The sequence below is a fragment of the Tympanuchus pallidicinctus genome, unplaced genomic scaffold, assembly GCF_026119805.1.
Source record: "Tympanuchus pallidicinctus isolate F22 unplaced genomic scaffold, pur_lepc_1.0 scaffold3, whole genome shotgun sequence".
In the NCBI taxonomy this organism is placed as follows: Eukaryota; Metazoa; Chordata; class Aves; order Galliformes; family Phasianidae; genus Tympanuchus; species Tympanuchus pallidicinctus.
The window spans coordinates 86116202-86143333 of record NW_026294747.1 but is presented as its reverse complement, the minus strand read 5'-3'; the positions used below and the strand labels follow the sequence as shown (position 1 = coordinate 86143333).

Here is a 27132-nt window from a genome sequence, read left to right as displayed (position 1 = left end):
ACTAAGAAGATAATTATTTTTTTCCTTTAGATTTCATGATCAGTTTTACTTATGGGAAAGAAGGTGAAAAGATGTGGGGTATTTTTGCATAAAAATCTCACTTAAGGTATATAGGATGAGGTAGACATGGGATTAGATGTTTAATGTAAAGATTTATGAGGCAGGGGTTATTTCTTCTGAAATATACACTACCAGATATATATGCAGTTCTGTACTGCTCCTACTAGCAGCTTAAATTGTAAGGACATTATAAGAAAGTCATATAAGTAGTATCACTGTAATTATTAGCTATAGGGTAAATTCCGTCAATTTAGGGTTTTTTTTGTTTGTTTTGTTATTGTATCATCAGTCAAAAGAACTTCAGTAATTTCGTGTTTGTTGTAGTCCAAATTATAGTGATTAAAAATAGTTAAAGTGAGACTGTTTCATGATTTAGCTGGGCTTTAGAAGAAAGAAGTCCTTCCTTTAATAGGCACGGAGAGGCAAAGGAAAAAGCCTCTGAGTTCTGGCAGCATGTATACTCCAGGGAAATAGCTTTGTTTTTTTTGTAGTCCTTTTGAATTTGTCAACAAAATGTGCCCTGAGGACCAAGGCTGGAAAAGACTTTTTGCAAAATTTTTGGCAGTGTTTTTTTTTTTTTTTTCCCCCAGGCTGGTGGAGAAGAACTTAGGCAAACTATCACAGCCTGAGTGCTACTGAAATGGCTGTGAGAACAGGAACAACATCAGCAGCTTCTCCTTTTTGTATACCATCAATTGCTACTGTAGGAACTAAACTGTGCAAGAATGTTGTAGGGCAACAGGAGGAAGAACTTGTGAAAAAAGATTTCTGAAGAGAAAGACAAAAGCTAACAGAAGTTTTGGTCCAGAGTTAAACTGCCAGAGACTCTTGGGTGGGTTTAATTCTGTGGTCCTCACAGATGGAAAATATTTTCTTTTACAATGGTTATAAATGATAACCTGCAGGGAACTTCATACATGTGGCAGATGGCCACCAGCAGCACTGAAAGCTCTGGGCTATTACCCAGTCCCTCAGATGATCCCATGCTTATGGCACTGCATTAGCTTCTGCTAATCATAATGAGGGACTAGGCCACATCAAAGAATACAGATTGCTGAAAGCAAGTATTTTTTATTGTTTTTAAAGGGAAGAAAAAAAATTGCTAGTGATTACTGAGAATATTTTTACCCCATAAACTAGGTTTTAGGAGTATGAACTTTCTGCTGCTGTTAGTAAAAATGAAGGAAATAAGCTTCTTTTTAAGTTTTCTCGGAGAGTGTAAGACTTTAGTGGTCCCAGATTGCAGAGAGAAAATACTGTAGAAGAGACTGTTTACAAACCCAGAATTTGAGCATTTAGAATCTCTGTCCGTACTTAGTGTATGATGAATAAGGTGCTGTTCCTTCATCAGGTGCACCTGGTTGCCTCACTAGGAGATGCTAATTTACTTGACAAAAGTGCTGGGCAAGCATCTTGCACTTCTGTGTTTAAGAACGAAAAGGTGATCCCAAAACCTGGAGAGATTGTAATGTTTACCCAGTCTCACTGAGGAAAGTAACTTGATACAAATAAGGGAGGAACAACCAATTTTGTTTTCTCCTTTATTTTTAGGGTAAACAAACTGTCTTCTTGATTTTGCTACTAAGTCATCAGTGTTTTGTTGAGGTTGAACTGGCTGTTCAGATGTCTCATAAGAATGAAGATTGTCAGAGCTCTAGCCCGGTCACTGCTAACAGGCTTGCATTCACTCTTGGAGATGCTGATAGATCACCATTCTTAATATGGTCAGACTCCCAGGTGCTGGCCTTTGTTGCAGTAGAAGGGAATGACGCATCAATGACAATTAGTTTCCATTTTCAAGGGTATCTTTGCAAGAAACAAATTTAAAGTGTTCCTGTGAAGTCCAAACAAATTCTAGTTTTCAAGTTTCTGTAGAAGTGAAATCCACTGAATGTGGTGACTGATTGTGACACATCCTTTCTAGAATCCTGAAAAGCAAATGGTGTCAACTCACCTTTGTTTATGTTTTCTTTGACAAAAGTAATGATTTCTTTCTAAAATAGAATCTAGAAAGATAAACACTGCCTGTCATTAAGATTCATTGTTGCAGCATCAGCTTTTACTGGCTTTAAACACGCATTGTGGTTATTACAAATATGACATATGGTCATAAAGTTACTGAATGTATATTTATACACTGTAAAATGTATAAACATTGATTATGCCTTTGTTGTATTTCCTGTGTTTCTGTGTATCTTCAGTATTTATTTTCATTATGGTTTGGTTGTTTCTGCGGACATCTGCATGTAAACAGTGAGAATCTTTTGTTTCTTAAAAGTTTGTCTGTTCCTACTGCTTATTTCCTATTGCAAAGATTTGGGGGATAATTCATTTGGTTGCTGTGGAAATGGTTCTGATGTCACAAACATAGGATTCTAGTCTACCAAACTCTGAAAAAGCAAAGAGTGGAGAATGAACTAATTATGGAGTCACGTGGCTGAAACTCAGCTCTGAGTAAAAGCATGTATTTTTTGTCCTTGTGCTGTACAAAAGCGTGAAAAAAGTATAAATGATTACAATCCATGACTCGTCAGGCAGACTGAAAAAGTAGCTTTGTGAGAGGGAATAATTCCTCTTGGCTTTCATGAAATTAAAGTACAAAGAACCAGGAGATTGTGGGGCTTCCCTCAGCCCAGCAAAGCATTATGCTTTCAAAAAGAAGGGGAGAGAAGCTCATTCACTGAAAAGATCATGTACTGTTGTTATTGCTTATGCTGTTCTGTCTCTTACAGATTTCTGATGAAAGAAGTCAAAGCATTCTTCTCTGTTTCTCTTGCAACTTTTCTCCTGTTTTCTATTGATGATTCAGAATGGAAGATGGAATCTTCTATTTAAAACCAACCAAACAAACAAAAAACAAAACAAACAAACAAAAAAAACAAGTAGGCTTAGGGCTTCCTAATGGTGTCTCTCAATCTCTTCCTTATGCATTTTGCTGGGAATGAAGAGCCCTGGGCTGCATTTCTCTCAGTTGTTTTCTGCTAATTAAAGAAGCAAAATTGGATGTAAAATGTGCTTGTAATTATGTATGTTTTCGTTGTTGTTGTTTTTAAGCACTGAAAATATGTTGCATTTTTGTGTGGCCTTGGAAGATTATTACTAAGTGTTATGGTGTGCCACTGCATGGTTTTGTGTTTGCACTGCAGAATTTAATGGCATTTTGAGGACGTTATTGACTACTGCATTTATTTTTAGAACCCTCAAGTTTAGTGGGGATCATAATTAATTATTTTATTAAAGCTTGTGTGGAAGTGGAATATTATTCAATAAGTGGAATACTGAGGAAGGAACTTGTGATTAAATTCCAATACACCATTTTTTTTTCAGTTTCTGAAAATAAGAATTCTTAATTTTATTTTTGAAATGATGATTATAAACAGTTTACACTCTAAAGGCACTCCAACTAATTGTAGCAGTAATTATCGTCATTGATAACAAATTTGTTTTGAAGAATGTATTTCCTCAAATTTATTAAATGGCCTAGTAATAGATCAGATGTTTTCATGCGTGAAGGCATTCTGAATAATATTAAAAATGATTCATTAGGTGTTTATTCATTTTAAAGGAGGACTAGTTCTGCATTTAATAGTTTATTTATGCTTGAAAGTCACTCCACTGGGGAGGAAGAGAATCTATCATCCCTATCTGTATCAGAATGGATTATTCACATCACTGCTTTGAAAGAAAGAAAATACTGTATAAAATACACAGGTTCTTGTACAATAGAGGTTGAAATGAATGGAAGGAAACAGTGAAAATTTTAGGCAGTTGTGGGAGGAGATTGGAGTACTCAGTTTATGTACTGAATATATGTCTGAGAAGTTCATTGAGGAGAGATTCTTCAGTGCTGAATAGGCACTTAGAGTTGAAGAAATTATTAAAATGATGCTAGAGATGATGAGAGGGAGTTGAAGAGATGGAATGGAAAGGAGTCAGCAGCGAGAAACGTGAAAGATCAGAGCAGCCAAAGTGCTAAATTACACAAATTTGATTCTCAAGTACATTACTGTAGTTTCAGGCTGAAGTTTCAAAGAGATGGTAACTGTGCTATTTCAACAGCATGAACATACATAGGACAATTCAGAATTCCTGTGATTAAGAAGCCCTGAAGAGGAGAGAAAATTATTGAAAGAGTTGAAAAATCAAGCCACTGGGGGGGAAATGGGGGAAGACAAAAGTTTCAGCCCACCATTTTTGGTAGATAAATTCTGTGGATCTGTGCTGTTATTACCGAATTGCATTGAGTGAGTTAAGGAAAGAAACAGAACAGATCTCAGAATGGAATAATTAGGACAAAATGAAAATATGCTTTTAAAGACTCAGAATGGTAAAGGGAAGCCAAAACAAAACTCTGTACCAAAAGCTTCATTTTTCTTATCTTTCAAGTTTCTATTCTTTCAAGTTTCTTAGTCAGTGTTTGGGTGTTTGGTCATACAAATGATAATTATTTATTAATGAAAAACAAATTGTGAGACTGAGAGAAATGACCTAGGACAGGCAGAGGAGAATTCAAGAAGAATGCTAGTGGCTAGACAAGTTTTATCTTGTGGCAATAATTTAAAATACTCCATACAAGCCTGTTTTCTGTAGAGAGCCCTGTAGAAGTTTTTATAATAATTATTAAAATCTGTGAAAATATACTCAAATACTATTATTTGGAATTCTAAAAGTTGAATACTAATTAAGCTAATTTTGGAGAGCGAATCCAAGTGTTCAAGCTAGAATTTGAGATGTCTCTTGCATTCCTTTTGGGATCCTTTTATATAATAAATCAAAAATTATTATTCAGAATTATTTTAGTACATAAGTTGTAAGTTAATTAGGAATCAGATAATAGGGAAAAGAGTAATGACCTATTTGTTTTAACTCTAGAAACATGTTTTTTATATTTTTGCTTCAGATACAGTGGATATCATCACATTGCTCTTCAAGTCCAAACTTCATCTTTCTAAGATATGATACCTCTAGGGATAGTCATGATATCTCCAAACAATATCTGATATGACCATATATTTTAAAATTATTGGTGCCTTAAGAGGATTCTGGGAGTTTGGTGGATCCACAGTAAGAGTGACAATTGTAATTAAATTGTCCCAAATTGTACAAAAGGAATTTTCTGAGGTATTACCCGGTGTAACTATATTATTAAATTAGAGCACACACTGATTTTATTTATTTATTTATTCATTTATTTGTTTGTTTGTTTGTTTGTTTTGGATTAGGTTTCAATAAATGAGTACCAGAGTAGGAGTGTCTTCTAATAGCACTCTAGAGATGAAATGACTATCTGTACAGGAGGACCACTGAGCTGCTGTTCAAATTGCAAGCTCTGCCCTTAAGACAAATACTTTGCAGCTCTGTCTACACAGTGGGAGCTTAATCTGTTAATACTACAATTATTTAATTGTGTCATATCAAAAGTACTTTAAATTTCTTTGCTTTATATTTCTTGGTTTTGCTCCCATTAAATTTGTTTTTTTTTTTTCCTTAGTAGTTTCTTATTTTTCTCCTTTTCCAACTCCGTTTTGTTAGCTACCCAGAAAAATGTCTTGGGCTAACAGAAATAAAGAAATGATCCAATAAATAATCCAGCTATCTTTACAGCTTAGCATCCTGTCCCAGGGAGGCATGCATTTGAAAAGCTTTTTTTATAAGAGTTCCAGGCACAAATATGCTCAGGGTCTTTTTTAACATTAAAAAGCAGTACTAAATTTTGCGTAATTGAACACAGTGGTTGCCTAACAATCACGTCTCCATTTTATTATTTCAGTGGAAACCAGCAGTATGGCCTTTGCACTGAAGAAAGTCTTTGGCTTGAAGCTGAGTCAGTCAGATTTCCTTGAGTACTGTGTTGCTTCTTTTTAAAAGTTGCACTTTTAACAGCATGTTAACAAATAAGGAATGTATGATGTTGCTGTTGCCAGAGAGTTGGTACATGCAGTGTTCTGAGGTGGTGGTGAAGACAGACACCGTTACACTTTTCGATTGTGATTAGTCTTGTTTGTAAAAGCAGTTGAGATTTTTTTAAGTGTTTCTCTCATTCAGACTGCCAATACGTCACTATGAACTTGTCCGTAATAGCACTTCAGTTTTTAGGCCAAGCTTCTTACAGACTGCATACCTCATACAGACCCATACCTCTATATCTTCAAAAATACAGTGGTAATAAAAATAATAAAAAAAGCCACATCACCACAGTTCTCACCTTTAAGTAGTGAGAATCTGCTATCTCTTACAGATTGACAAGCATTTCTGAGGATTTGATTTTTGCATTGCTTTATGAAATACTTGTGTGTATCTGCTCAGTCTTTTCCACAAACGTTGTCTTGATGCCCTATTCTTTGACAATTGAATCCTATGGTTTTTGTTTTTTTTTTTTTTTTTTTTTTTTTATAATTTTGTGAGATAAATATATCATATTCCCAATTTTTCCCATCTGATTAGTTTTTACAGGGGGGAAAAAAAAAAAAAGTTATTCCAGTTTAAAACAAATAAACAAGAAAACCCACTCATCTCTTTCAAAAGATGAAAAAGAAACAAAATTGTATTTCAATGCAGATTTTTGTTAATTATATATTTTTCTTAATCAGTTTTTAGTGTTTATAGTGTTTATGCAGCTTATCAGTTTCATCTTAGTCTTTCATGAAGCAATACTTCACGGGAAGGGATTCCCACTTCTACTGATCTTTGATTGTCAATAGTACTCTTCCATATAGTTAGGAGAGATTGGTTTTCTCTACATACATTCTTCAAAGCTAGATTGTTACTGTTTTTGTTTATTTATTCTTACTATAGATACTTAGTTTAAAATAAAGTTCTAGCAGCTTAGGGTGAATAGTTTCAGCGATGGAAGGAACTTCTCTAAACTGGGTGCTACACTGTAGCAAACGACCAGCTGTTCTTAGCTTTGCAGTTTGCTATAGGGGCTGTCTGGGACTACTTTAACTGATTTTTAGATTAACATAATATTTGTTTATTTTTTTATGGACTTGGACTAGTGATTCAGATAGTCATTTTAAGGGAATGTGAAAGGTTCTGGTCTATCTCTATTTCCAGATCTGGAAAATTCAAATAACATCTTACAAGTTTGTAATCATTTTCTACAAGTCTGGTTTTGGAGTTGTTTGGTTTTTCTTGTTATTGTTTTTAATAAACAAAAAAAGAAAAAAAAAAAGAAAAGAAAAGAGAGAGAGAGAAAATTCATCTTGAATCCTTCAGTTCATAATTTATTTATTTTTACGCAACGTTAATTGCTGCATGAAATGGGTTGTTGTTCTCTCTGAAATCCATTTATTATCAGTATTTTTTCTAAAAGGACAATCTGATTGCATTTTATCACTCTTTTCTGTTTTTTGATCACAGAGAACACTGTAGCTTTTGAAATGACATGGACCCTTTCCCTTTAAAAATGATGCCAAAACATGAAGAAAGTGAAAAAGGAGAAGGATTTTACTAGCTGCTTGTTTTAAATTAAAAAGATTGAGAGTATCCAGCCTATATGAAAACCATCAGGAGTAAAAGAGAGGATAATAACCATCAGGAGTAAAAGACAGTTTGGAGACACAGGTGAAAAAGACAATGGCAAATAAGAAGACTTTTGGATAAAACAGAATGAAAATGTTGACAAAGAGAAAAGGTTACTGGTAGGCAAGGTATTATGCATGAAATTATTGAGGTTTTTTTTTTTTTTTTTTTTTTTTTTTTTTTTTTTTTTACATTTGGAATAGAGACAGCTTTAGAGCCAGGGCAAAGGTAAGGTGAGAATTAAAAAACAAACAAACAAACAAAAAAACCAACAAACACCAAGCATACGATATTCCTGGAATGGAGGGATTTGCTTTCTGTATTCTCAAAAAGGGAAGAAGTAATACTGCATAATCAAATCTTCAATCAGTTATGTCCTAAATCACATGAAAGCTTTTTAATAACTGAAATGATAGCTGTTTGCTTCAAACTTGCACAGAAGTCAATTCTTGAGCTTGCAAAGTACTCATAGGGCACACAGCAAGCTGAATATAAGCCTTTCATTCTGATTTTCCAGCTTTTTCATAGTTAGAATTAGCTCCATGTGATACACTTTGTTGTATTTGTTATTAAAGTTTCCAAGGAATTACATGAATTCTGTACATGAATTATTACATGAATAACAAGAAAGCTGTGTATTTTCTGTACACATAGTGAATGGCAGCCATGCTGCCCTGCAGAGCTTTGGAGAAGCTCCTGCTGCCTCCAGCCGCAGCTGGCAGCTATTTCCCTTCCACTGCTTTTCAGACAGGTGTTCCCATTTCTTCCCCTGCTGAGATTCCTGTCCTCTCTTCTTGCAGAAGTGCATGTTCAGTCCCCATTCAAGCAGTTCTGCACTTCTGCTGAACCAACTTGGCAAGGTGATAAATGAAACTGAGAGCCCGTGTCATTCTAAAGCATTGTGCATATCTGTGTTGTGGACCCTGACTTGGATCATCTTACAGGAATAAAAGGCTGCTTGGGCATTTCCCAGGGAAACGTGTTTGTGCTGCACCTCGCAGTGTGGTGTAATGATTCCTAAACTACAAACCAGTGCTAAACTCCCACCAAGCACGGTTGGAGTCTATTTTCAGATTATTTTGGGAGCTCTAGAATTCCTCTGGTGCCCGTTTCAAGCCAAGCAGGCTTGGGGCATACAGAACAGAAAATTACTTTCACTAAACAAAATGTGATGTTCCTTTGAAGCATTTCATTAGGACATTTACAGAATTAAGTATATCAGTATTTTATTTCAAAAATTGAAGTGAAATTCAATTGTCAAAGGTACATTATGAATATTAGCATTATTGGCATTTGTTATCTACTGAAGCATGTAGGATATTTTCTTTTATAACAAACTTTCTAATAAAATTTTTTTTTCAGGTTGTTTGCATGGGGCAAAAGCAGGTAGTTTGCACAATCTTAAAATAAATGTAACATTCAAATATAAGTAAAATCAACACAGGGCTTTTTTGTTTTTTTGTTTGTTTTTGTTTGCCACTTTAGGAAATCAGTCTCAACCTTTTCTTAACTGTCTAAAATAAGTTACCCTATTGTCTAGCCATTTTATTTGTATTCATAACTTGTCTTCTTTTTTCCTTTGGATTTAGAGTTTGTTAATATATGCAGTTAAAAGAGTGTAAATCACATGTTCTTCATTTTAGTGTCACTTACAGATTATCTGATTAGCTATCTGTGAGTGACATTAAGCTTGAGGTATTCTGACAAGAATGTGGCATATTTCTCAATGGTGTGAAGGATTGTGCGTCATAATTTTTAGGAGACTGAGTCTTCATTGCATGACTTATCTCGAAGCGATGATCTCAGACATTGAAAGCCAGTAAGTCATTTACTCTCTGTCATTTTCTTAATGCACTATCTGGGATAAGCTCTATTTTACTAAAGAAAAAGTGCCTAAAAAGAGTCTCTATCTCAGCTAAACATTTCCTTTTTAAGTAAGAAAAGGAACAAGAACATTACGAGTCTGGGGCTACAGAAAAATGGGATCATTGCAAATGGTGAGCAAAAAAGGCATATCCTATATTTGTTATTAATTCTATTTTTGGGGAAACATTATCTGCTAAATAGCATTCAATTACTTGTGTTTACAGTTCTTTTTTAGAAGTTTGCCTACTCATTGTTATTTAAAACATTGTAGTTTCTACTAAAGCACGGTGCCATAGCTTAAGGAAAACCATTTCCTTATCTTCTTCTCAGCTCATCCCTATAGATGTTAGATTATCTTTCCTTGAGATAAAGCGTCTCAATATGTATCTTAGATCTTTCCATACTATATTGTCTACTGTGTATAGCACTTACTGCATGCCTGTCAGGATTCAAGATTTCCAATGCTGTATTTGTGGTGTTTTTTTCTCCCTCCCAATAGTAGATTCCTTGGATTAAAATGTCTGAGAACAGCCTTTATACAACAGAAATCTTGGAATTTATTGTTCTTGTATTTCTAAAATTAAGTATAAAACAGCTTAGAAAGAATAGGAAAAATCAAAGAACTCTTTTTCATCAACACTTAACAAAGATCCTAAGCAGCTCTGAAGTAAGCGAAGTTGAACTGTTTTTGTCCTTTCTTTGCTGACTCCACTGTCCTGTACTAAATCTACCAATGTTTTTTTTTCTTTTTTTTTCTTTTTTTTTTTTTTTTCTCCTTTTTGTCCTGAAGCAAGGCAATGTATTTCAAATAAGCTTGGTCTCTACAGTCAGCTGACAGATTACTGCATTGAATTTACTTGGAATATAACTCTACTCGCTTTCAATTTCTCTGTTCACCATTTATTCCCAGCAAATTTATGGCAAATCAACCTATTGTTTCCTCTTCTTTCCTTAAAGCAAATTCTTTTTTTAAATTAATTATTATTACGTTATTAAACTAATTATTACGAGATCAGACTTACAGGATAAACCTACTGTTGAGCTGCAGGTGAATGATGATTCATTAATGATGAATACAAAAACTTGGGAAAATATAAGATTCTGCTTACAGTTATAATTTCCTGTTTCTGAATTTCTACTATGAACTTCTGAAACTTTTTATTTATACATAGAGTATTTGATGACATATTTGTATTTGTACAGTATTTGCTATGGTCTTTTTTTCTGGAAAGAAAGTCATCAGTTTAGATCATCAAAACAAAGTTAAGATATCTTGAAACTTAAATATAATCTCATCATTTTCCTAGGTTTTTTAGGTCTTTATAATTGACATTGCCTTGCTGAGAGCTTTTTCTCTTAAGATGTATTAGTTACTCTTCTCTGCATTATGAGTGATAAAAAGAAGGTGAAAGAGGGGAAGACTGTCAGAAGAAATAATTTTTCTTACTTTTTCAGCATTATTCTTTGAAGTTTAATTTGCCTCTCTCCTTCCCTCTCCTCAAACTATATTTGTCTTCTTCTGTTGTTCCTTTTATCCTTTTTGGTGATTAACTCTTCATCCTTCTTTCTTTCTCATGTCTCTTCTGATTTCTTCTGTCAGATTGTCTTTGAAATTATTTTAGTCTTAACATGCTCTGGATGGTATCTCCGGTAAATTTTGTGAACTGATTCATTTATAATTAAGTAAATAAACCTGTCCTCTGTGAGTGTACTGTGGCAGAATGGATTAGGAAGGGATATAAATTTGAAAGCTGGAACCTGGGAGAGTTCTTAGTTCATTGCAACAGCAATGACTTTTGTGTATGGCAACATTAAGATGATGAATGCCTGTGTCATGTTACTGGTATTTTGTTACATATTAAGCACTCTGTATGTTTTACAGTGTTAACTAGGTCAAGTAACCTAATGTTTTTATAATCTCTGGGTCTTCAGGCTGACTGTTAATAAAACATTCCTACAAGCTTACATTGTTTATATCAATCTTGCATTAAATTTGTCTTTGAAATATACATTAGATTTCTCTTGGGGTCACATCTTTGTAGTTTGAAACATAGCTGAGAGAAAAGATACTTGAGCAAATTTATTTGTATCCTTCCTATTTTATTTTTTTTTCCCCAACTGTGCTATAATAGATTGGAAAGGTAAGTGACTACTGCTCCAAATGTAACTTGTTTGTTGACATAAGCATAGAAACACTGGAAAGACCTAATCAAAGCTGGGGAAGTCAGCAGGAATTTGGAAATCAATTTTGATAAGGAAAGACTTGAACTTGTCACTAAAGATGTTCTCACTACAGTGACAGATAAATAACATGAATTACTTCATAAAAACTAGCAATTTCATCAGTGTCCTATTTGTCCATAGTGAACATTCATTTGTAATGATCCTTTATATGAAAGTGAAGTGTATGTTTTTTGAGACATTTCTTTATACTCTATATCTTGTTATAATAGACCATAGGGCTGCCTAATCCTCTGGAAAAGGAAGAAATTAAAAGTTACATGATAAGTAAGCAGAAGTTAAAGAATATGCTCATGCTACAGCCATGTTGTGATTATGTATCACAAACTTCAATTTAGCTACCTTTGATACCTCAAATATAAGAGTAAACTTTTCATCTTTGGAAAGTTAAGCCTGGTCTTCAGTAATTTAAGAGAAGAGTTAAGCCAGTGCTCTTATGAGTCTTGCTCACTAAAACTTACATAGGTACGTATAATAATTTGTGAACAATATGTATATATTATATTATGTTCATATATGTATATGAAGGAGAGTTTAAAGCAATCAAGACATTCCTTGACAGACTGTAACCTGTGATAAGAACGTGCCTAAATGACTATAGTCTGAAGCAATGTGTGTTGTGTCTATTGCGTGAGAGCTCTGAAGAAAGAGTTTGAACTACCTTTCTGCCTTGTCTTATAATAAATATGAATTTGGGTATGCATACAGATTCATTTTCAGTAAAATTTTGATATTTTTTATATAAGTAGTTCAGTACCATTTCATATTTGGCAATTTTCGTTTTGTTATGAACCTTTAGATGGATGTCAGAAATTTCTTTCTCGCAAATTCTGAGTAGTGTTCTTTTAAGTTTTTATGCTTTAATTCATATTGTACCAGTTTTATGTTTTATGCTAATGAATTCTTCTTGAATCTTGATTTGTAAGTAAGAGATGTTTATACTATATAAATATTTTGAATTCATAGAGCTTTGTTTTACCCTTCATACAGTTAAACTGTGTGCATTTGTGACATAAAGTATGTTCTTCCCAACCCATTTAATGTTTGCTGTGTGTTGGTTTTTTTTTGTTTGTTTGTTGTTGCTGTTTATTGTTTTTTTTCCTACAATGCCATCATGTAGGTTTTTGGGTTTTTTTTTTCTATATAGTCAATGATTGAACTTCTTTTGTAATTACTAGTCTTGGTTTTCATTATTTATTTATTTAGCTTTGCTCTTTTACCTCATTCGCTGTGATATATTTATTTAGCTATCCTTCATCAGTGTTTTAGTTTGGGTCTGTAGCAACCTCCTAGTCTTTCCTAAGACAATGTTGTTTGAAAATAGAGGTATCATCTCTATGGCTGTGATTTGCATAAAAGCAATTTGTTTTGCATTACCCAAAAATGAAGTATGGTCATTCTTTCAAGAACACGATAGTAGGATCATAGGACTGGAAATATGAATTTTAAAACAACAACAAAAAACTCTTATGCTCTGCTAGTGAATTTAGAATTGAGGATAGTTCTGAGAGACTAGAATAAAGATTCTTGAGTATTTCTTTATTCTTTCTTTTTTATTTTATTAGTGGAAATAATAATATCCATAAAATGATAGCAGAAAAAAAAAAATAGAGCTTAATAGAGCAAATGGGCTTTGACTCCTAAGCTTCTAAAGGGCAAGTGACTCACGTGTTTTGTTATTAAACTGCTGAAATTTTAGTTAAGATGGTTATTGCTTAAAGTGGTTAGAGAGCTCTGTAGACTTGCATGAGGGATCTACTTACCTGAATATTGTTCTTACAAGACTTTATCAGAGAAATGCATGAAAATGTTGTTTAAATAGCCCTCGTAATACGGTTCTAGATTGCCTTTATTAGTGGATTACGTTGCAAGCTTTTATTCTTGCTCTCTGTCTCCTTGGCAAAAAACAAATTGTTCTATAGATTGTCCAGTGGGCTAACTTAAACAATGGGCAATTATTTGTTCTATTTGATCCTTTGTATTAGTCTGGAAAGGTGAAAAATGTATATGTAGTGAAACTTAGAGATGTACATTTAGTCTAATATATATGTATTGAAAAGGAAAGGAACTGAGATACACCAAGCAAGAAAAGCTCATATGGTCATATGAGCTTTTTTTCTCCTGGAGTCCATGCATATTCCCTCTCTCTTGTACTTTATTTTAGTGTTATCTATTATGGTGAATAATGCCCATGAAGACTCTTGAGAAATTGATATAAACTAGTTAGTTAATAGGAAAAACTATTTAACATTGATAAAAAGATGACTTAATCTGTCAAATTTGCAAAAGACACATTTTAACTGAACTGAACAGAGAGCTGGCATGGGTGGAAACAGTAATTTTTAAGTTTTGAACTCCACTACTACAAGACTTAGAAGTGTGTTTGCAAAGCATTTGTTTCTCAGAACATGAGCGTAAAAATAGATATCCCAGAATAGGTTTACAATGGCAATTATAAGATAAATGAGCATACATTAAGCTTAGTTACTGTGTGAATGTAAAATATATAACTATTGAGTTTCTCTATGATAGTAATGACAATAGGAATATTCCCATTTATTCTAATATATGACAAAGGCAAACCTGTAGCTCATTATCAAACCTATATGTTACTATACATCAAGTCTCCGGTCATTAAGAGAGTTATATTATCCCAGAATTTCATCCCAGAGGAACTTCACATTTTACTGCACATTTTATTGCATATTTTGCTTCCTTTTCTATTAGAATTTTAATTTCTTGTTTTAACTATTTAGCAGTACAGTTTCCTATATCCCATTAAGGTAGCAGCATGTGTATCCAATGGAATCAATTTGATTGGTAAACACTTCAGCAGTATTTGAATTCTACGTTTAATTTACAGTAACTTTACTTTTTGCTCAGTTAGGAATCATTTAAGTTCTTAATAATGCGGCAAATGAGATAATACAGGTATCTGTAAGCAAAATGGAGGCAGGTGGAGTTGGTTTATCTATCTCTTCTTTGATGTTTAGACAAGGAAACAAAACCGGAGGATTCACAGGGGAATACTGTGCATCTTTAAACAAAGATGATTTAAAGATGTCTTTATTGGAGAAAAAGATGTGTTGGAGAAGATTGTAGATTTGTATGCTTTGCTCATCAGTTTGTCTTACATTGTTAACAGTTTATATGATCTAGTGTTATAACAAAACTTAGAAATAAAATCATTAAAATGATACTATTAAAAAAAAAAAAAATGTGTAGAAGAAAAGACTGAAAAGACCATATATTAACTTGTATGCTTACCAACAATGGAAGTATTTTTTAGTGGAGTTCCTAGAATAGGCTTAACAAAAGTTCTAGCAGGACCTTTCTCCTCATCTTTGTCACTTACGCCAATTGCCAGTTTTAATAGCAGATCATAAGGAAGTCATGTGGCATGGAAATGTGCTCACTGTTTTGACACATTAAATATTTTATCATGTTGTGTAAATATATTAACAAGATCTAATAAAAAAAGAATCTTGACAGACTGAATAAATTCTTATCGTACTTGCCATTGATACTTTTAGAATAATAATAAAATGTCTTAAAGCTGCCTCGCATGCTTCTATCCCTGTTTCCCCTTACATTTTTCATTTTGCAGATGGCATCTTTTACTAACCTTGAAACATCTTACATACTTTATTTCATATTGATTTTTTTAATATATGTAGTCTGTAAAGGACTCTATTTTTTTCTTTCTCATTCACTATCACTTGGATTCTAAATTTTCTGTGAAGGAGACATGTATGGGCACTATTGCACAACTTCTAGCTTTATCTTGTCTTTAAGAAATGCACTTTGAAACAAGATTAGCTGCTTTAACTTCTTATGAAAAAAGGGCAGATGTTGAATCTAAAATGCTAAATTTCTGTGTTGCAAATAAGATAACATATAGAACCAAATACGTTTTGAATGGGATCATGCACCATTAAAAACATGAGTGTTTTGAATAAAATTTGGAAATAATAATTAACTTTACGTGCTTGAAAGATATTTTTCAACTTTACCAGCTCTGTAAAACTGAAATAACTCCTTATAGGAGTTTGCTTGAACATTTGTTACATTGCTGTTCCTGTAAGACCATCACTTTGTATTCCTCAGTAATGGTTGAAAGGATCCAGAGAAAACTGTATTGTGCTGTTAATTCTTCTAGTTTTATGGCCTAAATATGCATTTGACTTTAAAGCTTCTATTCCTGAGATGAAAATAAAAAATAAGTAACAGAATTGTTACTCAGGAGATGCAACTCTTGTTTTTGGAAAGCATTTCATTTCAGTGGTAAACACATCTTGAAATGGAAGATGAATGCATCAGAAAGCTGAAAGTCACAACTAAATTGAGCTGGGTTTTTTTTGTTTGTTTGTTTGTTTTGTTTTGTTTTGTTTTGTTTTGTTTAAAAAGTCATCTTTTAGTTTAGCATTTGTACTGAAGTGGTCATTTATTGTATGTAAAGAAGATTGCCCTAAGTGAAAATCTTTTCAGGTTAAAGCTAGAAAACAGTTCTGCTTTCATTTCTACATAGCTAAAATATAATCTCAGAAATACACTTCTAGTACATAGGATATCGAGAATTGTCACTGCCTTTCTTTATAAGAGGAGGAGTAAACTGAATGTGATACTTTGAAAACAATAATAAGAAAAAAGATCATAAACATCATCAACAACAACAAAAAACCAAACAGCAAAAAAAAACAAAAACAAAAACAAAAACAAAAAACAAACAACCAAAAAAAAAGCAAAAAACAAAAAACAAAAAACCAAAGTCAGGAGTACAAAACCATTTCAAGAATTGTTTGTGCTGCACAGAAGAATGGAAGAACCAAATGTGTATTTTAAATTATGCCTTTTAATGAAATGGATGTTAATATAGCCTTATCATAAAGAAATGGAGGAGAATAGAAGATAAAAATCCTACAAAAACACAAATCGCCAACTGTGTGTTACAGATTACACCACTAAAAGTGCTTCTCCCAAGCCCTTCAGAGTAAAAGTACATGGTCAAAACAGGCCAGTTGTACTTTAGTAAAATATGTTGCCAGTTTTACTCACCCTCAAGCTGAGCGTGTGAAATGTGTTAGCTAGAGGTATTTCACAGGTTCCATCTTTTGTGATGTGTATTCCAACTGTCAAGCTTATAACAAATCTGTGTATGCATTGGTACTGTACTAGCAATTTGTCTGTTTCATGTTTGGGAAATATGTGCAGATATGAAAAAATTGTGTGTCAGTATTAAGGAACTCTATGTTCATATTGAAGGAAGAAACAGCCACCATTAGGGAAAAAGTCAGGGGTAAGAACAGAATCTCAGGTATAAGTTTATCTTGGATTATCTACAGAGTTGTAGGAAAGTTGCATTGTAATGTTTATTTTATTTCTAGTATTTTTTTAATTTGTGCATTGTGGTCTGTAATGGAAATACTAAGTCAGGGCTTGAAGTAGTGATTGAGCACCTGATGGGAAGGCAGGGCCATGCAATGTGAGTGACTGCAAGGAGTGTAGCCAAGGACGTGTAAGGATACACTGTATGTTCTTAATCCTGTTCAGTAGCACTTGAAGCCATTGTTAAACTTCAGGTTAAACGGATAATGAGTACAAAATATAGATACTTTTTATAATTTGGATAACAACAGCAAGAAATAAACTTCTGCGTTTCTAATATGTTTATTTTAAAAAAGCAACAACTGCAAAAAAAAAAAAAAAAAAAAAAAAAAAAAAAAAAAACAATAAAAACAAGCTTTCTGAAATGTATAGAGTAATTTCCCTATTTCTGCTTAAAATCAGAAATAGTATGTGGTAGCTTTCAATCTAAGCTGATTTGATTCTTTCCAGATACACAGTTTAGTACTTATAGAGCTAGTTTGGGATGGAAATATATTGTCAATGACAATACTTCCTTAATTTAATATAACAGAGAATCATTTCATCACTGTTCTTATGAGTTGGCAGGCTGTATCAGATAGTGTGACCAGCTATAAATAATGAGGAAATGAGAAAAGAGAAAAAAAGAGACACACAGTAACCTGTTGCATGTTTGTACTGCTTTTGTGACTCAAACAAGATGATAAAATCTGAGGACTGGATTGATCTCCAGAGGCATTTAATCCTTCCTGTTCTCCAGACAGGGTAGTGTGGCATATTCAATGCATGCATAAATACTGTTTTTCAAAGTTGAGTTTTAGAATGACTTGCAGTATTACAGTTTTCTCAAATCTTGAATTTAGAATGAGGGAATATTGTCCCCAAGCTGAGGGAACTACCAGCCCTGACTATTCCTGACCAGCCTCCCCTGTGTCTGAGAGCACAAAAACTCTCTTAAACCCTAGGGGTTCCCTGCATCCTGTTTGTGGTCCAGAAGCCCATTTTGGATCTTGAAGCAACTCTGTTGATGTCCCAGTGACTGTAATATGGTTCCCCACAGCCCTGCCTTCCCATGGGCCTTGAAAATATCGGCCCACTCATGGCTTCATGTCTCACCCTGGCTGTGTGCATTCCCATTCACAAAGTGATGCCCAATGCTTAGGACAGTGGTTGTTCTTCAGCCTGTCCTGGTCCTGGCTTGTGTAGCTAAACAGGCCCAGGTTGCAAGACCCTTCTCTGTCAGAAGAACTATACAGTCTTGGACCCAGGGAACCCCTAGCCATCATAGCACCCTGAAATACTGCTTTGCTTTCAGAGCTGCTTTATGAGGATGTCTCAGATTGCTTAATTTTCTTAATATTCAAAGGCAAAGGAATTAAGAATAAGCTGAATAAGATAGTTACAAAGCTGTTTTAAAATACAAAAGATGGGCAATATTTGGCTTTATTTTTCTTCCTCAAAATAATGCTAAGTACTCAGAGCAGTTACCTGCAGCTTCTTTCAAATCCTGAAGTATGGTTTTATTCTTTATTTATTTCTTCCTTTCTAAACTGTAACCTACTGTCAGGCAAAATTCAGGCTCCTCCTTGTCCCCCAAATCTCTGTTGTTTGCCATATGCTTCTGTTTGAACATCTGCTATAGGGAAATGGGATTTGGTAGATATTTTCTGTTAATTTGGACTGAAGATGTGTTGGCACATGGTATTAGCATTTGTATTTTTTTCTCATGAAGAAGTCTGATGGCCTGTATAAGCATCACTTAGTAATAGGAAGGAGTAAAATTGATAAATCTTCCTTCTAATGATGTCCTTGAGAAATTGAAAATCTGTACCAATCTTCAGGTGAGGAACAACAGGCATCACTGAGGCCATGGATAAGGGCGGGTGGCAAAATGCTGTGCACTTGTGCTTGGCAGGAGCTTCAAATTCAGCAGCTGCTGCAGCAGGAGTTGTCCTTCCCTGCAGCAGTGGCTACTGTCCCTCTCTCTCCACTTACCTCTTTATCCATCTCCTATTACACAAATTGTTTGCCACCATATTTATTTAGACAGCCTCATCCAGTTATGCCTGAGTTTCTAAGGAACTTTCTGCTGATTATTCATCAGAGAATTTGGTAGAAGAGTGATATGCTGGAGGTTCTTGTCATTCAAATTTTCCTGTTAAAGTGCGTGCTATTGCAGTTACTGGTAATGACTAGTAAGGGGAGGTCGCTTTCACAGCATTGGGCTGTGGTTGCCTTCCCAGCCTGGCAGCTGTTTTCAAGGTGATGGTAAGTTTTGTGAAATCAATTTAAAAAAAAAAAAAAAAAAAAAAAAAAGTAAAAAACAATGACCATGAATTCAAATGTGTTTCTTTTGTGAAATTTGCATCAAAAGACTTCTGCTCATAAACCAACAAGAAAGTATAACCTATTATGTTAAGAGCTTGAAGCAGCATGCCTCTAGCCCTACTTATGATACTAATTTCTCATCGTTCAGTGTCAATCACCAGAACTTCTCAGCAACACAGACATGCTGCTGGATGCAGAATCATATTGAGAATTTTTTTTTTTTTTTTTTTACTGGAATAACCTTTTTTCTATTGAGAATGAAAAATACAGATGCATACAGCTCTGTTAGCAGGCTCAGTGTTTATAATATACTGGCATTTGGAGACCAGCAGAGTTTTAGCTTAATCTTAAGCTTGAGCAAAGATGTCATATGGTTCTATGCATAAAAGAATCTCTGACGCAGAAATGTTCATGTGTAAACACGTGTGCATATGTATATACATGCATGATTGCACATTTTTATTGTATAATTTGCATCCACAAAAGGAAGAAAAAATCCATAATAGAAGAAGAATCTGTGTAAGAATTGCAGTGACAAAAGAGTATTGGGCTTTTTCCCATGTTTCCTACTGTCTTTGCTGTCATGTAGGACTTTCAACTTTGGGTCATGCCAGAAAATTGCATTTTTTTTTTTTTTTTTCCTGTATTGTATTATAAAGTTATAGAAAATCTCTAAAACTTCAGAGCTTTTATGTATAAACAGTGAAATTGATCATTGTAAGACTCTGAATGCTTACCTGTGATTTTTTTTTCAAATGATATAATCACATCTGGGTTCATAACAGAATTAATTGTAATCCAGCCTTTGTTTTCTAGTGCTTATTTGTCTTTACACATGATTTTAAAACCAGTATTTTATGCTGTCAGGCCTTTTTTATAGGTCATTTATTTTTCTGTTCTTAAACTTCCCAAGAATGTTTCTGGGTGGGTGGTTGAAAGTGTAGAGAAAATCTGTGATCTGGGCAAGTTTTCTTGATGTTTGATGTTTTCCATTTATGGGAAAAATGGTTCACTGAATTCCAATCTCAACTTAGTGTTTAATCTTCCTCATCTGAAGCTGAGTCATTTTAAAAAATGAATCATGATTTTAATGTGGGCTAAGTCTTAAATGATTTGCAACTTGGTATGTAAATTAGTCTTCAGTTATAAAAGGTATCTTTGTTAGGACTGTAAGATACTTAAAAAATCAGATACTTTGACACTTTGAATATCTCCCTGCTAACTATGCAGGTTTATTATTTCTATTGTGTCATGATTTTGATTGTTTTGCCTTTATTCTGGAAAGTACCTTAACTAAGGTTATCTATGTACCTGTTGTTTTGAAGACTTTATTTAAAAAAAAAAAAAAAAAAAAAAAAAGCAGCAATGCCCAGCTACTTTTCTCAAGTGAAGTACTAGCTTTTTCAGTTAGCTGTCTGTCATACTATGCTTAGACTGTTTGCTACTGCTCAGACGTGAGTTGGGAAAACATAGCTCACCTCCTCCCAGGAGAATTCTGACTCCTGAATCACAGTTTCCCTTTTTCTCCTAGCACCGTGGCTAAATGAACACTGCTGTGTTCTGTCAAAATTGCAGCAGAAGATGAGCTGACGTACAACGGTTTAAATCCATACAGACAGAAAAGAGAACTGAATGGCTTCCGTATTTTAAGTGAATTCTCAAAGCACTGTGCTAGTGGGTATTAGTGGGTAATAAAAGTAATAAAATTGTAAAAATATAAAAGTGGTTTCATGAAATGAGTTTTGCATTTTTTATTAACTGAAATTCATGGGGTTTAAGCACTACAATGATGGATGTGCTATATATTTCTGCATATTTATAAACTGTTGGAATGGAGCATCACATACAAAGAAAGTCTGTCCATGATTAAAAAACAATGATAGATATCTAAAGTTTAGGATCATATTCATAGTGAACTTTTAATATGTGGATGGTACTTCTGAATTTACTCAGAAATGTTAAATTGCTGAGCTATGCAGATGTCAACGGTTTATAGGCTGGTTTGGCGCAGTTCTGTGACTAGCAGGGTGGAGGGATCCACGGATCTGCGCCTCCAGAGGACTCCAAAATAATGGAAAAAGAAAACAGCGGCAGCAATCTAGGGAGAAACAAACTAATTTACTAAATATGGTATTGGAATGCAAGATAACACACTATAATACAATATGATTAGAATTGGAGATAATAAATCAAATATAATGAGAGTGTTTGAAAGGTGGATAGGCCTCACCATGACACTTAGGTGAGATGCGCAGTCTGATTGGGCAGCAGGGAGGAGAGCCTGATGAAGAGCCCATCAGCTGACCTTGCCAGGGGTTATATCTCCTCTCTGACCACAAAGTCCTCTGGGGAATGTAGTTCTTCTTCTCTTCAAGATGGGTACCTGGAACTTTGAGCATTAACACCTTACCTCCCAGTGCACTGCATGATGTTATGTTATGATGTGGAATAATGATAACCAAAAACCATAAAACTGTGACAGCAGAGCATATGTACTTGGAGGTAACAGGCAAGACACAGTTTGAGGTGCGTTTTTACACCAGTTTCTAGTGAGTGTACAAATTATTTCAGTCAGACTAAATTTTCAGTCAGACCCCCAGCATTGTTATTATGTCCTGGGAGGAAACTTAGGAAAAAACAAAAACAAAAACAAACATTGAGAAAACTTCATAGTTATTTCTGTGTATAATTTCTGATATTTTATTTTCCATAGAGCATTTACTTGGCTAATTTTTCTGTTAGTGGAATTAAAAACATTGTATTGGAGTTTCTCGGGTTTTTTTGTTGGCATAGAACTTTCCAAGACTCTGCTTTTAATGCACAAAAATGAATGAAACTTGAAGATTACTTTTACTGTCATATCTTGACGTCAACTTATTGAAGATGGAATGTTTATAGTATTAGTTTGGCTGTTACAGACTAAGAAGAATTAGTATTTCTTCAGAAGGTTTGAACTGTTAGGAATTGTACATGCAGAAGATTGACCTTTGATGTTTGACTTAAAATATTGATATGTCATATTTTTGTTGTTTAAAAAATCATCTTAATGCGTGCTTGTTTGGATACCATCCCATGAACTGAAATAATGAATGAATGACTGTGAACAAAAGGTTGTGAAAAATGGTTCTATCTTGGCTGTGGAATGCATAGCCCCGTGCTTGCAATAAATACAGCTTGTGTCCAAAATGTGGAAATTTCTCAATTTTTCTGGGACAACCAAAGCAGTAATTACATCCACAAAACATTTTTTCTTTACAGATATTTCGATCATGGAATATACTGTGTTTTTTTCATGATTGCACTAAGGTGATATTCAGGAAAAAATTACATAGCACAAGTGTTTGATTTTAATTACAGCTGCATAGACATAATGCTTGTTTGTAGATGATAAAAATGTTAAATGTTAAATTAAAGAAGCTTTTTTGTTGTTGTCCTTATTTCCCAGTTTTTGTTTTTCTTCTCTCCATTCAATATTTGCTGTGGAAAAAACTATCCAGCCGTTATATATACTTGTTTTCATTTGTAGTGCATCTGCTAGTTCATGACTTACTCCAATGTTATGCTCATTATGCACATTTGACTGTCTTGCATTTCAAAGACAGAATTGAGTTACATCTATTTTTATTATATTCCAAGATATTTAGATTAGAAAAGATGGTTATGTGTTAATGTGAATTCAAATGTATTGACAGCTTACTGAAATAACTGTTTTATTCTTTTGCAAGTAGAAATTTTTTAACAATGAGAACAAAAATTCTGAACTGCTGTGATATACCATGATTCTCTTAGCCAATAACCAAAGTTATTCTGACTGACAGTTGTTAAAGTATCTTGGAGGTCTGCAAAAGATGTAATGTTTGTTTTCTGTGATGAGTCTTCAGAAAAACATATTTCTTTCAAGTATGGCACGTGTATTTTATATATATGTATGTATAGATAGATAGTCTGGCTCCTCTGGCTCACTCACACCTATGCCAGATGAGATTTAGTAGCACTGTTAGGAGTGAACCTGCTTGGTAGATGACTCATGTTTCAAGGACAAGAAAAGGGACTTGAAATAGTCCTTGCAGACAACTACTTGAGAAATACGTTGGTTAACAACAGTTCAAGATTGGAGAAAAGAATGTTTGTTTCTTAGCTTTCTGCGTTTACTTACCGTTTTTTACCATTTGTTAAGAGGGTACAGTATGTTCTCGTTTTCTTTATGCCTACAGCTCTTATATAGCTAGAGAAAATTAGTGATGCACATTGAGAAAAGATATTAGCGTTTTTTGTGTATGTTCCTTTAATTACAGTTCACATTATGTAAATCAGTTTTCTGTATTTTAATTTTTTTCTCTTTTCATTCTTTGTCTAGATTCCACTAAGAAAATTAAGGATGTCTTAGAAGAGTTCCATGGCAGTGGTGTGTTAGCAAAATATAATCCTGAAGGGGTAACTTGTCTTCTTTCTTTAATAATTGGGAGTGGTGGGAAAAGTATTAATAAACAGTTAAAGGATTTAAAATAGAAGTATTTTTATAAATCAGTTATTTGAGGGTAATTGTGTCTGTTTGGAAATAAAAATGTGAATGTTTTTATTAACTAAAAGTTTATAAACATCACAGTAGACACATCTGCTTAGTAATATCGATAAACAATTTAAGAACTAAAACAAAAAACAGTTAAAAATAAATCCCATAATCCTAAACGTTAATATGCTTTCTAATTCTTTTTGATGGTTAGAGATGTTAAGAATATTATCAAATCTTAGATAAGTAAAGTCTGAAAAGATATTTTTTCCAACTTGTTTTTCTTACATTGTTTCTGCTTGTGGGATCCCCTTTGGGGTAATTTCTTTTTTTCTGGTATTATGAAACAAAGAATTCAATTGAATGTGGGTATTGCCTCTACAGAGTCACACTCTGAAAACACTGTTTTGGATGGTAAAAAATAAAAAAATAAAAATAAAAAAAAAATCCCCAAACAACAGAATGTTTCATTTTGCAATCCCCAGTTGCAATTTTTATTTGTTTAGCACATCCTAGTAATGTGATTCAAAATGTAGCTAAATAAAACCCTGTTTCATCAGTGTTTCTAAATAGGTTTGTATTGTATGGAGTTCAGAATAGAAAAATGTACTAACCATTATAAGCGTGACTTGTACCTACATTTCAGTATGCAGTTGTTGTTAAGTAAGGCAGTTATAACCAATTAAATATTGGAATATTATTTAATACTTTGAATGTAACAAAATGTAGTATTGGTCATTTGAATCACTTTCTGAAGAAAATATTTTGTGTTTTGATAAAGCAGTATGAGTTGATTTTGTAGTTGATCATCTTAAATCTTCATTATTTTATTTACATAAATTATATATTATAAAATGGTGGGAACATTTTCACCATTTGATTTAGTCTTCAATGTGACATGGGCTGTAGAACCACCTTCAATTGATTCATATTAGAATGTAGACGTATTTACTAGGAGATGTTTATATGATTGAGCGTTTGTACTTTTTTTACTTTTAATTTCCGTTGCTTTCTTTGTGCTGTGAATGTATGTGATAAAATACATTAAATTTATTGTTAATTGTTTTTGAAATCTTCACTTCTATTCTTTCCTTGTACAGTGGTTTCAATTCTGTGAAGTGTAACCTTTTGAAGTGTAAAGTAATTGTGTGGGAATATGGAAGGGCAGAGGGAATGAAAATTAACTTGCTGTGGCCCCACTGATCTCAGCAGGGGTCAAGCTATTGGCTGCTACTGGACAGTGTTGGTCCCAAGCTAAGCCCAATGGCTTTTTCACTTTTCTGTGTAGTACTTTGATTTCGGGGAATATAACAAAATGAAAAAAAGATAGAAAATGAGTATTTTGGATCTAGCAGGATTTATTAGTTCAGGTTTCATGTCATCAGCTGCAAGAAGAGTGACTGATATTTCTTCTGTAGCTAGGTGAATATAGTCAGACAGAACTGCCTTTTCCCAGATGTTTCTGTGTTTTTGACATCTCTTAAACGTGCTATATGGATAAGCCCTGTAGTGGATGACTTGAGAGTTGATTCTATCTGGTCAGATGAGAACTCCTTGTGCTGCGTGTATTATTTAAACTATACAATTTTGATCTCTAAATTAAAAAGAAGAAAAAAAACAGAACTCACTTTCATTATTTTAGTAGATATGATATGACAAAAAAAAAGTTATTGATCTAGCAGAAATAAGTCAGTTTAGCTTTTCTCTTTCACATATTGTAGATAACCCTTTAAACTTCTAAGCATCCTGTTTTGTTCTTGTGTTTTGTAGAGGAGAGCTTCATGCTTTCTTTTTACCTCGTCTCATTAAAATTTAAATATTTTTTCAATCTTCTCAATGTCCTACAAAAAGCTGGTGCCAATTTAATACTAATAAGCATGGAACATAGAGGTATTGAGGAACATATACAGGTATGGTGTGGAGCATAGAGATTTTGCATTGTGTACTTTAGAAAAAGTGTTAAGTTTTTAAAAATTTCTTCCTGCTTAAAGGGTTGAGGATTTTATTCCACTCTGTTGCTTCTTTATTACAGGGTTGTTTTTTTTTCCTTCTTTTTATCATGAGCTGATTTAACAGCACACAAATAGCAAAAGAAAAGCTGTTGATACTTGAAGCTTGTGACCTGAAGTCATCTGGCTTGTTTTTCCATTATCTTATATCTTACTGAATGAGTGTTTTTTAGGCTTAGTGGAAATGACATATTTGATTATAAGAAGGTCTTCATCTACTGTAAGAATTATATTTATGCAGCTTTTACTCTCCGCTAGCTTTCAGTCTAAGGTAGATTACTGAAACTCATATGCTAGTGAATCTCTGTCTTCCCATCTTTTTCTATGTTAGTGTCAAATATGTAGTTTATACTGGGTTTTATGCCTGACATAGAATACACAGGTAGGTTAACAACACCCTGCTGGAAAGCTGTGATTTATAAATAGTCTTTCAGACGTTTGGTATTTCTCTCAGCTAACTAATTTCAACTGTTTCGCTTTCAGACAAGTGCTGAGTAGGCTGGCAAAAATCAGGAAATTGAGCAAAAGATGGTATCAAAGTGGGAAATAGATGCACATCCTTTTTGATGGTTCTATTAGAGTGGATCATAATTTCTTGCTTACAGACACATTTTGAGCTTTTAGGTTTAACCAGTACAGAGAGAGGAGAAATTTGTACAGATGTGCCTTAGCCAGACAGGTGTAGGTTTGAGACAGTCAAATATAGCATGTCTGTGCTTGGATCTGGGAAGTGCTCCTGAGTGCCACAAATTGCATCTGGATAAAAAGAATAAATATAAGTGTTCAGGTTAAACAGTGAAACAGAAATTTCTGAGAAGGTTATTAAAGTGAGTACATGGCACAAGGCATACTCCATGGTCTGGTCTGACTGGGTACGTGAAGCCTCAGGTTTAGCAAAATGAATGCAACATGGTAGTAAACGTCTGCTACCTTCAAAATACTTTTGCATTTTTGGAAGTAGTGAAAATGGTTCTAAGAATCTTTCTCTAATCTTTCTCTGGGGTCTTTCTGATTTCCCAAAGTGTTGATGTGGGTTTTTTTTTTTTTCTTTTAGTTACTCTGTAAATGTTTTAAAGATATTCTTGGTAGTTTAGTAACTAAAGTTTGTCTCAATCAGTGTAATTTACGTGGAGAACATAACCATGTTTATAATTTAAGGTAGTGCTAATTAGGAAGTATTGACAGCAGTTTGTGAATAAAGCAGGAAATTAGTACAGAGACTTTATTAAA

At 33.8% G+C, this 27132-nt stretch overlaps 1 protein-coding gene across 4 annotated transcripts in view; it reads left to right on the top strand.

The window, feature by feature from the left end:
• DGKB (diacylglycerol kinase beta) overlaps positions 1-27132 on the top strand; it is a 328785-nt gene that overhangs the window by 32021 nt on the left and 269632 nt on the right. For all 4 annotated transcript variants that reach the window (XM_052695392.1, XM_052695389.1, XM_052695393.1 and 1 more), the window contains exon 3: positions 23741-23817. In XM_052695392.1, the coding sequence (XP_052551352.1) occupies positions 23741-23817 (77 nt within the window). The remainder of the gene's footprint in view (positions 1-23740; positions 23818-27132) is intronic.